Source organism: Asterias rubens, chromosome 12 (genome assembly GCF_902459465.1).
Source record: "Asterias rubens chromosome 12, eAstRub1.3, whole genome shotgun sequence".
Lineage (NCBI taxonomy): Eukaryota > Metazoa > Echinodermata > Asteroidea > Forcipulatida > Asteriidae > Asterias > Asterias rubens.
The window spans coordinates 6,737,849-6,750,113 of record NC_047073.1 but is presented as its reverse complement, the minus strand read 5'-3'; the positions used below and the strand labels follow the sequence as shown (position 1 = coordinate 6,750,113).

At 38.9% G+C, this 12,265-nt stretch overlaps 1 protein-coding gene across 2 annotated transcripts; it reads right to left on the bottom strand.

Annotated features, from left to right (window-relative positions):
• Nucleotides 1-1,307: 1,307 nt before the first annotated feature.
• Nucleotides 1,308-12,254, bottom strand: LOC117297636 (splicing regulatory glutamine/lysine-rich protein 1-like). Of its 2 annotated transcripts, none has more exons than XM_033780774.1 (10): nucleotides 11,909-12,254; nucleotides 11,516-11,649; nucleotides 10,873-11,000; nucleotides 10,156-10,350; nucleotides 9,499-9,677; nucleotides 9,109-9,239; nucleotides 8,582-8,912; nucleotides 8,189-8,260; nucleotides 3,670-3,792; nucleotides 1,308-3,188 (listed from the first exon to the last, which is right to left on the bottom strand). In XM_033780774.1, exons 1-10 carry the CDS (start codon nucleotides 12,031-12,033, stop codon nucleotides 2,783-2,785), a joined length of 1,824 nt encoding a protein of 607 aa, XP_033636665.1. In that variant the 5' UTR covers nucleotides 12,034-12,254; the 3' UTR covers nucleotides 1,308-2,782. The 2 variants fall into 2 exon arrangements, with proteins under 2 accessions (XP_033636665.1, XP_033636666.1); XM_033780775.1 differs by having other exon boundaries at nucleotides 10,165-10,350; nucleotides 11,909-12,253.
• Between the last annotated feature and the right edge of the window lie 11 nt (nucleotides 12,255-12,265).

Sequence of the window (12,265 nt, the reverse complement as noted above, 5' to 3'; positions counted from 1 at the left end):
CTTGAGATGAATAATGGATGATCTTTGCCTGGTTGATCAAATTCCTAACTACTTTACATTGGTTGCGATATTCTTGTCGTTGTATTGCCAATTTGCCATTTTCCCGCCACTTCCGCTCCAGTTGACGACAGATCTTTCTCGCTGTACGAATATCATCATTCAACCAGGAGACTTCGGTTCGGACCTTGACTAATCTCGTTTTCCAAGGTGCGTATGTATCCAAGATGTCACTGACTGTACTCTCATATTGGCTGACATAGGAATCCAAGCAGTCGTGATTAACTTCTAGATTTGCTAAATGAGAGCCTATGTCGCCGAACACTTCGGGAGGATTCACGTGTTTCCATTGTCGGCTCTTTATAGTAATGGTTGGGACTTTGGGCTTGCACAGACTCAAGTTACACATGACTGCATAATTCGTCATACTTGTTACAAATGGACTGTGTGTTTATAACACAAAGGCTGAGTTGAGATTTGGCTGGAGTCACTGGTACTGAAACAGATGGGAGTGTAACTTCGGGTACAGGGGGTTTATGAACAGTTCTACAGCGACCAGCTTTTTACCACGATGTGTAGGTCGTTAAACAGTGGTGGGATTTACAAAAAGGCCAAGGTTCTGTAATGATAATATACAGGAAGGCAGAAGAGTTGTAGCACGTGTGGATGGGGCATAACGGAGACTGAGAAGCTTGTTTCGTGAGTAGGAATTTGCAGAAATTGGACTAGCTTCTGCCGAGTTTGAGTTATTGACACCTTCAGGGCCAGGATACAGATACATAGATCCACATCCAAATAAATGGTTGTGTCCTTAAGGTCTGTTTGGAAGAGTCGTGGCCGACCGGTAAGAGCACCAAATTCAAGCTCTGGTGTTTCTGAACAGCAGAGTGTGGGTTTGAATCCCCAGTCGTGACACTTGTTAACCATTGCCAAAATATTGATCTTTGGCCTTCTTTGAGAAAATTGTTCCTGTGTATTTCTGTAGACTTTGCTTCAGATAAAATAAACTAACGCTCATTTCGGAAACCAAATAGATAAGGAGCAACTCTAGTTGTTCTGAACGACTGCAACAGTTGATCTTTTGATTTTTAGACGCGTCCAGTCACTTCCAACTGTTTCAAACAACAGACTTTTCACGTACTTAATTTAGAATTTTGGTTTGGCGCAACTCTGGAGCACCTGTCTGAAACAGGTATTAACTTCTTGACTTGTTGGATTTTTTCTATGATTTGTTTGAACGAGCTCCCCGACAGCCCAGAGAGGCTGGATAAAGAGCTGTTAGTATTATTATTTTATGACATTACACACAATTTTCACATTCGTGGGCAAAGAAACATTTATTTTATTTTATTAACTTTCCTAAGCTACATTCCAATCTACATTCCAATCTGTAACAGGCTTAAACATTACAAAGAATAACAATACAAAAAGTGATTTGCAAACATATTATACCACTAAGAAAAACTCACAATATAACGAGGTTATTCCGAAGTGTTTAAATACCGTTAAGGTTGAGTCTTTTACGTCAAGTCTGACTACAGGAGTTTTTGCTTTAAACAAATACCAGTGCATGCTTTGCAATAAAGAAAGAAGATTGTTTGTTTTGAAGAAAGTACTTTTACTTAAACTGTCAACACATTTTTGAACTTACTACGTATATTTCCAAAGTAAAACCAACGTCTTTAATAGTCAAGGTCTTTTCAACTTGAATATCATATGCAATTAAAGACGGGAAAAAATCTTTGAATAGACTAATTGAATATGACATCACCATTCAAATACCTGCCCTACAACATGGCGTATGTTAGCGTATGCATCCGTGTGCCATAGAAATCAAACCGAGAACGCTGCATGCTTCCTTGATGTATGCGTTTAGACCCGCATACTGTCTGCCCTACAAGATGGCAACTTTGATATCATCAAAGTGGTTATTTTGATACGATCTATATTAAAACATTAAAACAAAATGACATTAACCAGATGTGTTATCTCTATGTACATGTATTAAAGTCATGTAGAAACCAAAATACCCAAAGGCAACTCCCAACACACAGTAGAACATGGGCAATGAGGGTACCATTTTCCTTGTATTCGTTACTTTTGTCTTTATAAAGAAGGGGAACAAAAAGCATTTGCTTTTCCTTTTTCCTACATGTAAATGTCAAATTAGTATCTATTCATTTACTTTTCAATAACTAGAGAAAGTTTTCATGTGTGCAAGTTACAGTGTACATGTTTAACTGAGCAATGTTATTACACTATGTATTGATTGATGTTGACATGAAATAAATGTATCTGGAATGAAAACAAATTTCCTCCAACTATCTCAGCAGACAATCTCACCCAGCTACAAGGGCTTTTGGTTAAACGGGGAAAGCTTGATTTCTACACAGAAAATCGCAAAAGCATTGCAAAAATGTAACCAACTTAAGTGTGAGCGATTATTATTCAGTAACATAAACATGTACTGCATCTAAATCTGGATTGGTAAAAGCCATAACTCATTTTTTTTAAGTTAACAACAAGAATGTATGCCTGTTTTTGAGCCTGAAATAGGAACAAACATAACATATAGCACAATCCCATGCATGATTTATTGACTTAACCAACAGTACAATGGATTTACAAATCCTAATAGAAATGCAGTTCTCTTCTTCACCAGAAAAACAACTTTAAGCGAACAAAAAGGTCTTTGACAAATTGAATCAAACAAAATTTACCTATCATTCTAAGACTTATAAAAGTGTACAAATTACAAGAAACCTACACACTCAGTAACAGTGTTCTAATCAGATTCCACATCCATGTCCATATCTTGAACATTAGTATCTACGTCTACGGTCCCACCAGAGTGACTTCCTTCCCCCATTACGACCTGGATTTTCATCCCACCCTTATCGTCATCACCCTCACTAGATGAACCTGACCCCTTGACCTTGTCACTATCATAACCTTTCTCTTCCTCGTCGTAATCACGCTTGACTTTGATATTTTTCTTGTCTTTTTCTTTATGTTCGCCGTCTCGATCTTTATCGCGACTACGATCTCTTCCTCGATCGCGGCTGCGATCCTTTCTACGATCTCTGTCTCGTTCGCGATCCCTGTCTCTGTCCTTCTTGTGTTTCCTGCTGCTGCGGCTGTCTCGGTCTTTGCTTCTCTCATGCTCTCTCCCTTTCTTGTCCTTCTTATGCCTAAACAACACACACACAAAATCAAATCAAAAGACTTTGTTTACTGTGGCTGTTGAAAGAGCTTTGTCAGTCCTAATTTGTCTTCCTCCTCGAGCACCATGAACGCCTTCTTTAGGCGGATACCGGCGCTATATTATGATGTCAATTTGAGAGAGTTTGTGTAGTTTTACAAAGAATCCAGTAATACAATACTATGAGAGGCTGTCATTTGACTCAAAAATCCAAATGAAGAAACTACAAATAAACAGTAAATGTGCGGGAACAACCATGTGTAAATCTCCTTGTCTTGGGAGTGTTGGCTCTGAAAAAGAGCCAGTGTGGTCTTGATATTTCGAACAGTGTCTCTGCTCATCTTCCGGAGAATCATACATGCATATCACAAATTTTGCTTTCATATCTAATATTTTGAAGAATATTCTTGTTCTGAACAGTAAAGTGTAAGTGGTGCTTATACTGTTGTGTACGAATTCAAACTACTTACTTGCTTCTTCTAGGAGATCCAGATCTTGACCTCGATCTTGATTTAGAAGGCGACTTGGAACGTGATCGAGAAAGTGATTTGGTACGATGTCTTGAGCGGGATGCTGGAACTGGTGGGGGACTCCTGTCGAGAGAATTACAAACGGTTGATGATAATAAAACGATACCTGCTACTTTATCAGTGTTCTGTCAGTTCATCTGTATTATGTGTCATTACATACAAGGCATTTGTGAAGTGCCACTACGTCAAGAACGCAGCGCATTAGATTGGGTATAAATAATGTTTGATACACTTCTTGAATATTCTTAGAGTCTGATTCCCTGATTGAGATGGTGAGTGCTTTACAGGTGTAGGTAGCGAAATGAGAGAAGGTGGGTGTCAGAATTACCCCCCATTCTAATGTTACCCCCCATTCAAATGTACGGTGTTTATTTTGCAGGAGCAGGTTACTAATGAATATGTATGTTTTAGTTTACAGGGGCAGATCCACTAATGAATATGCATGAAGTTGTGGTATGCAAGATTTTAGGGAGTGGCAGTAGTCTCACATAGGTTCTTATGGAAGAAGGATCATGATAAAGTAATAGAGGAAGAGTGGAGCAAGACGCTGTATTGGTACTGTTTAACCTTTGGACATTTTCACGGTGGGCCAATTTTATTCACCCAATATTTTGAGCATTTTGTTTGGAGTTGAAGTCAGAGTTGAAGAAAGAGTTTAAATCAGAGTTGAAGTAAGAGTTTAAATCAGAGTTGAAGTAAGAGTTTAAATCGGAGTTTAAATCAGAGTTGAAGTTGAATTGAGGCAGGATGTTAACCCGGAGAGTCACTTTTGTTTAAGTGTAAATTTTGTTAACTTCTGATTGACTTGATTTGGAGACATTTAATTGAAGGTAGTAGAGTGGTGTTAGTAGGACGCAAAAAGCAAAGCGTTGCAAAAGTAAGAGGACTTGTTAAAGACTCTGGACACTATTGGTAATTGTCAAAGACCAGTTTTCTCACTCGGTGTATCTCAACATATGCATAAAATAACAAACCTGTTAAAAATCCGTTTCAACCCAATCAATTGCTTCTTAGTGCCGCCGCATCCCAAAAGCGTTTAAGTATGGAGATCGAACGGTTAGCTTCCTTAGGTAAAGAGATGGATTTGCAGGGAAGTGAGTTGAAAAAGTTTATCAAGGTAGAGCAAGAACGAATGAAAGTTGAGAGAAAGGAGAAAGAAGAGAGAGATAAGAGAGCTGCTCAAATAGAAATTAGAAGGGAAGAAAAAGAGGCTTTAAAAATCCAACTCAAACTAGCAACCATTAAAGCAGGGGGTCACTCAAGTCAGGTTCACAAACAAAACTTTCAACCTCTGGGTCCAAAGCTTCCAGCATTCGACTGATAAGGATGAACTGGATGCACATCTTCAAAGATTTGAGAGATATGCTGCTGCGCAAAGTTGGCACGGAGACCTGCGCTGTGAACCTCAGTGCACTTTTAAAAGGGAAAGCCCTTGAGGCATGTGAGGTGTACTCTAGACTGTCTAATGACAATGCCTCAGATTATGTCTGTCTCAAGACCGCCTTACTGAAAAGGTACAATCTAACAGAGGAAGGTTTTCGGCAGAAATTGCGCATTGCTAAAGCTGAAAGTATGAGGGTCCTAGACAATTTGTGGTAAGATTTGATAATTACTTTTGTAGATGGACAGACCATGCAAAGATTAAGAGGCACTTTGATAATCTGAAGGATTTGCTTCTTAGAGAGCAATTCATTAACGCTTGCAGTTTTGATTTATCATTGTTTCTTAAGCAACCAGTTCAAGGTCAATACCAGAATGTTATTTTTGTGGTAAGGGAGCACGTATCTATTTAACCCTATTTAAGATGGGGCACATAGCAAGGAATTGTTATAAAAACCCTCAGAGAACTCAAACCAAAGTTGCTGTATTATTAACTTCAGATTTTCCTTCAGATCAGTTTAAATCTACAGATTTCCAACCGAACACACAACCGCAGATGATGTCAACCAGCCAACCTCAATCGAGTGGTGACTGTGAAAAGTGTGGACACCACCCTAACTCCACGCCACCCCTAGCCACGCAGGTACATATAGCATGTATGAATATACCAGACTGTTGTTCACGTGGAGGGTTTGTAACTCTGAAGTGTGGACACAACCTACCTATAATGAGCGCTGCTTGTAAACCAGATTTTCTTAGAGGTGTGCCAATTGTATATGGAAATGTTGGTAGTAAATCTGTATCAGTTTTGAGAGATACAGGCTGCTCTGGTGTACTTATTTGAAGAAGCCTTGTATCAGACAACCAAATGACAGGTGAAAGTAAATATTGCGTCTTTGTAGATAAACACTGTCAGCAAGTTACCTCTTGCTCAGGTCAAGATTGACTCGCCATATTTCATTGGGTCAGTAGATGCAGTATGTATGTCTAATCCTATTTATGATGTTATTGTTGGCAATATTCCACAAGCTCGTGATCCAGATCCCAACTGGGCCTACGACGACAAGAAATCAGATGAGTGCGAACATGAGATGAAACTGGAGGAGACGTACTTACACACCCATGCTGTGCAGACAAGAGCCCAGAAAGCAGCTGAAGAGAAACCAGTTCGTGCTTTGAAAGTGTCAAGTGCACTACCAGAAGTGACTGCAGATGAAATTCGCAAGGGCCAACAAGATGACACCGAGTAAGAGAATTAGTAGAGACAGGAGACATTAAAGTTGGGAAAGGTGAGAATACATCACACTTCTTCAAGAAGAAAGGTTTAATATATCGTCATTTCCAAAGCCCAAGAGTAGACAATGGCAATGCTATCACACAGCTAGTTGTACCAAAATCACAGAGAGTACTAGTCATGAAGTGGGCGCATGAGTCGATTTTAGGAGGGCATCAAGGTTAAAAAAGAACAGCAGATAAGGTTTTGTCAGACTTCTTTTGGCCAGGCGCTCCTGCGACATATGTCAAAGAACCATCCCAAAGGGCAAAGTTACAAGAGTACCAATGGGTCATATGCCATTAATTGATGTTTCTTTTCAACGAATTGCAGTTGACATCGTAGGACCAATGGCTCCAATTACAGACAGAGGCAACCAGTAACAGAATGGTTGGTTGCCCGGTAACAGTTGCTAAGAAATTAGACCTTTGAGTGTGTCTGATGTCAATGTGTGTTTAGAACATATGGTGCTTCTGGTGATTTTGTTAGTTTGAAGACATTTTCGTTCACATGTAAAATTAGTGCTAATTATACGGCCATATTAAACTTGGCACCATTATTTATTTCCTTAACTATTGGAATCTCATTCAGTGGTCCATGGTAAGCCTTTCAATTCTTAAAAAAATCCTGCTTGCAATCAATGATAAAATCAAACGTTGACCTTTGTTGACCTTTGATTGTATAGTCCGCACAGTCTAAGGTACACTTGTTTTGACACATGTTTTTCATCCTTGCACTCAAAATTTAATTTTAATGTGTAATAAGCGCTAATTAAGGTCCCTCTTAATTACATTTGGCACCAACATTCACTTTCTTAAATAGGAAAATCTCATTCAGTAGACCTAAAAAGACCATGGTATTTCAATACATGATGAAATTTTGCTTGCACTCATCTTTTTCATTATATTGACCTTTGACCTTTGTTGACCTTTGAACCTTTCTTAAGCAAAGATGGCACCACTTAAAATTTTCTTAAGCAGTTGATTTTGAGTCAGCACAGTGTAAGGTACACTTTGACACATGTTTCATCGTTGCACTCAAAATTTCATTAATTAGCACTAATTAAGTTCCTTCTTAATTACACTTGGCACCAATATTCACTTTCTTAAATATGGAAATCTCACCCAGTAGACCATGGCATTTCAATATATGAAGAATTTTTGCTTGCATTCATCATTTTCATTATGGTGACCTTTGACCTTTGTTGACCTTTGACCCTTTCTTAAGCAAAGATGGCACCACTTAAAATTTTCTTAAGTAGTTGATTTTGATTCAGCAGAGTGTCAGGTACATTTTGACACTTGTTTCGTCATTGCACTCAAAATTTCATTTAAACGTGTAATTAGTCCTAATTAAGGGCCTTCTTAATTAGACTTGGCACCATTTTTGATTTTCTTAAGTACAGAATTCTTGGTCAGTAGACCATGGCATTTCAATTTATGAAGGAATTGAGCTTGCACTAAACATTTCATTTAAATGGAATTTTGGGGCGTGTTTAGGGGGCTCCCCCTCCCAACGCACCACTGGGTGCGCTTAAGAATTCACATTTTAAGGTTCCCCCAGGGGGTACTATATATCCCACACCTCAAACCTTTTGCACTCAAAATTTCCAAAAAACCCTGCTGGGCTCCAGGACTATTGACAGAGTTACTTTCATTCAATGTCATCTACTTCATTTTTCTTTTTATTGAATGATCATCCAGACTGTTTTAACAAATATAATTCTATCAATAGTTAGTGGCGGTTTTATGAAATAGCATTTGGTTTTGAACGCCTAATATCTATTCTTGAATGAGGGAAACATACCTGCTCCTACTTCGTGATGTCCTGGATGCTCGATAACTCTTAGGTGGAGTCTTGGAGCGATGACGACGGTCCCTGTGTACAAAACAGATTAAAAACTGTTAATTACACAAACCAACCCCGACATATTTCATCTTTGTGGGACTATCTTATCTAGACATAACATGATCTTGGTGGGACTATGTTTAGTAGCAAGGTCACATAAATGTTCACCAAGACAGTTTCATATGCCGACCCTCTTAACTAAAGGGGTTCAACAGGTAAATAAACTGAAAATTTAACTGTACAAATGGATAAACGGAAGGTTACCTTTGTAACTGTCATTAGCTTGGGTGTATTTCACAAAAACAATTTAGCTTTAGAAAAAGGACGACTAGTATAAACAAATCTATGAACCTTGATCTTGATCGCCTGTCTCTGCTGCGTGATCGTTCTCTACTCTTCTTACGTCTTGGTGGAGTACGAGACCTTGTCCTACGTCTCGGAGGTGAACGTCTTGGAGATCTTCTCGGTGATCGTCTTCTTGGCGGTGTGCGCGAACGTCTTCTTGGAGGAGTGCGGGAACGTGATCGTCGACCGCGAGACCGGGATCTTCTAGAAGATCGTCTCGGTGAGCGGGACCTTCGACGACGTGAGCGAGATCGAGATCTGGTGCGGTGACGACTACGTGAACGTGACTTACTGCGCTTTCTCTTTTCCTCTTTTTCTTTTTCTTTTTCTAAATCCTCTGTTAACAGAATTTTTTTTTAAATGTTACTGAAAATCAAATGTTACTGAAAATCAAATTGATTCTCATTGAGTTCAAAACGAAAAAGAAACTGCAAGAATAAAAAAAACAAATTCTATGCAAAACATGATGTAATGTTAAATGTACATTGAAAAGTTGTGGCATGCTGGTTTTGTATTATTGGATACAATCATACCTGGTTCTATAGCTTTTTGAATAAGAGCTTGTGCATCTCGAACTTGCTTCATAGTTTCGGCCAATTCTCTCTGAGCGACTTCAGCAGTTTTGGCAGGGGGTTTGACGATGGCATTATTGGAATGATTTATCCTATGAAAAACACATAAATCAAATACATATGTAACTTTTTTTCATATTAACAAAATGAACAAGCAATCTTTTTTTTTTTTAACCAGTTTTGTACATACACACTACTATGCACACTGTTATCCACTCTATTGCCGCAGGAAAACGGGACAGTCCGGCGGACCTTGTATAACAAGATTCGACTGTATTTAATTTAAGTTGGGCAGGCCAATGACAAAAAACTCTGAATTTTTGTTTGCGTAGTTGATTATTTCAAACTTACTTAAGTGGCCTTCCTGCGAACATCACACCATTGTAAGCCAAGGCCTTAGCCACGGAGCCGGTATCGGTAAACTCCACAAACGCAAAGCGAGTCGGCTGGGTCTCATCACCAGCCATGCGAACATACTTCACTTCACCAACGTGTTGGAAAAAACTCAAAAGCTGTTCTGCTGTTACGGTCTGTAAACAAATAAATAGAATAAATTGGATAAGGGTAATTCTATGCATTGAATGGGTTCCATAATATGCATGTCAGTGCTGTAGCCAGAGTGGGCGGTGCCGGGCGGGCCTGCTTAGAACTATCAAACTTCGTGCAAAATCTCTGAGCAAAATACACTGTGCTGCCCAGCACAGATTTCCCCCAGCTTGCACTATAGCAATGATGACCCCCAATCTAAACATGAATAATTTTGTTGAACCACTCTCCCTTGGTGGACTCAGAATAACAACCAACACATACACCCCATCTCCCACCCATTGCGTTTATGCCAGGTTGGTTTCTGCATGCACAAAACAGATACAGAAATTGGATTTAGAGACCAACACTAAAAGTGAAATTGGTGTAGCTACAACACTGATACATGTTAAACACAAATGTGAATAACAATACTGGGCTTGGCCTTAGAGATATGCTATAATCAGAACGAAATAAATATACCGAACTCACGCCTGAATCAAGATTGCCAACATAAACAGTCCTACGAATTTCTTCGATCTTTGTAGGATCAACGTTATTAAGTGGAGGGGGCTGGGGTAGTCCTAAAGCAGCGAAGGTTGGATCCATTCCCAGGATAGCTGGTGAAGTTGTAGACTGGGAGGCTGTTAATGCAGTCAGGGAATTCAGGTCAGGGATCTGTAAATCATGTTTAGGTAAAAAGACATTAATAGTATAATATCAAAGTCTTATGAAGCACAATAAGCACACGTATCCACTAAAAAAGTACTCATGGCGCTTGGTAATATACATTTTTTACAGAAAGATAGGTTATTGAAGTTAGGAATTCTGGTTCCAATTATGTAGCACTTATAATGGTTTACAAGGTGCTACGGCGCATTCAGCAGCCACAGCCAGGAACACTGGGGCGAACCCCTTCTCTTTTCGATAAGTGCACTGGGTTCTTTTACATGCGTTACACAACACACGGGACCAACGGCATTACATCCCATCGGAAGGATGAAGCTATTTCATTAAATCTGCAGGTACCGGTTCCAACTAGGAATCAGTACTTCTCAGAGTGGTTCCAAAATGTATGAACACGCTCTAAACTATCCATTATCCATCTTACAGATGCCTACAATGAATCAATGTAATATCCAGATGTCAAGTCCAGTTGTTTGCATTGTGTACTTGGTGAGCTCAAGCTGAGGCATTTACCTGAGACATGAGTGGTTGTGGTGGTGTAGGTAGTAGGCCACTTCCTGGAGCAGGCATCAATCCGGAGGACGCTCCATTTCCTTGAGAGTTTGTCAGCTGTAAAGCCTGGTGTTCATCAGGTATCTTGCCTGGATACAATTTAAATACATGTAAATTAACAACATAAATATAAACAGTTGTGCATTCAATTGTCAAAGAAACTCTGTACAAATAATCTCTTCAATCATAGGAGACCTTTATTTATTGCAATCTTAACACTGTAAGGTTTGTATGAATACCTATTTAGTTTTTCTTCATTGCTTTATTCATTAAGGGGATCCATACTCGACAAGCTTTGCTTTTTAGCGGCCCCTCCAGTTCCATCACCTTGTGTTTTGTATTGGTCTTTGTTTTGTTTTCCTTCATTATACTTTGCCTTTGCTTCTAAATGTTTAAATTATTGTATTACTTCATTCAAATAAAATCAAATAAAATCAACCAACATTTATTTCCATACAAACACAATAATATACAAATACAATTATTATCATTATTGCATTTGCTTGTAGAAACATTTTTCTTCATTCACTACCTTGTGTTTTGTTTAATTGCTTGGAATTGGAAATTTAAAAGTGAAATGAATTGAATTACAATAAATTCTTACCTTCTGGAACAGCAACAATTACAAGTGCTCTATCAATGAACACTGTATTTGTAAGATGTTGTGCTACTCCTACACTTGATGAATCTTCATACACTATGAAACACACTCGAGTTGTTACAGGCAAAACAGAGTCCCTGCAAAAACAAATAGCACCGTCCATGGGTGTTTAACTTTAGAGTTTAATTTTGCACAATTTTTTTTAATTTGTTTTTTTAACACAAACTCAAACAAAGACTCAAACAATCAAATTGCGCTCAACATAATCTAATATAATAAAATAACCTATGTGAAAATTAGATATATCAGTATGTTGCAGATCAGCTAATAATAATTCACAATTTAAAGCAACAAGGACTTTGATTGAGCTTAAAAATGTTACGCTTTACAACTTACTCCTTTGGAAAAAGTCTTAGCTCTTCAATTTTGCCCAGATACCCAAACAACGTTTGCAGTTGTTGCACGGTTGCCACTGGGGAAATGTTTGTCGCCTGTACCACCCTGGTATTTACACCAGCCATCCTGACTAGTGTTGTCACTCTTTCTTCAGCTTTCAGATTAAGAAAACTTCAGTTCAGTATGAACATTTTTAAGAGACATTCGGTTACATTAATTTGTCGTGAGGCACCCCTTGTCGGCGCTCTGCACTCCATGTGTTCATGCAGCAAACCAAGCAACAAACTCGTTTTTGTTCTTTTTGAGACCCTCTCCGCACTCCCCGGCCCCGGCCCGCGGTGGTAGTATGGCACCCTT

Coding starts and splice junctions, on each gene's coding strand:
- LOC117297636 (XM_033780774.1), bottom strand. CDS start 12,033: ATGGCTGGTGTAAATACCAGGGTGGTACAGGCGACAAACATTTCCCCA. Junction 10,351..10,872: donor CACAACCACTCATGTCTCAG/GTAAATGCCTCA, acceptor CATGATTTACAG/ATCCCTGACCTGAATTCCCT. Junction 3,189..3,669: donor GGATCTCCTAGAAGAAGCAA/GTAAGTAGTTTG, acceptor TGTGTTGTTTAG/GCATAAGAAGGACAAGAAAG.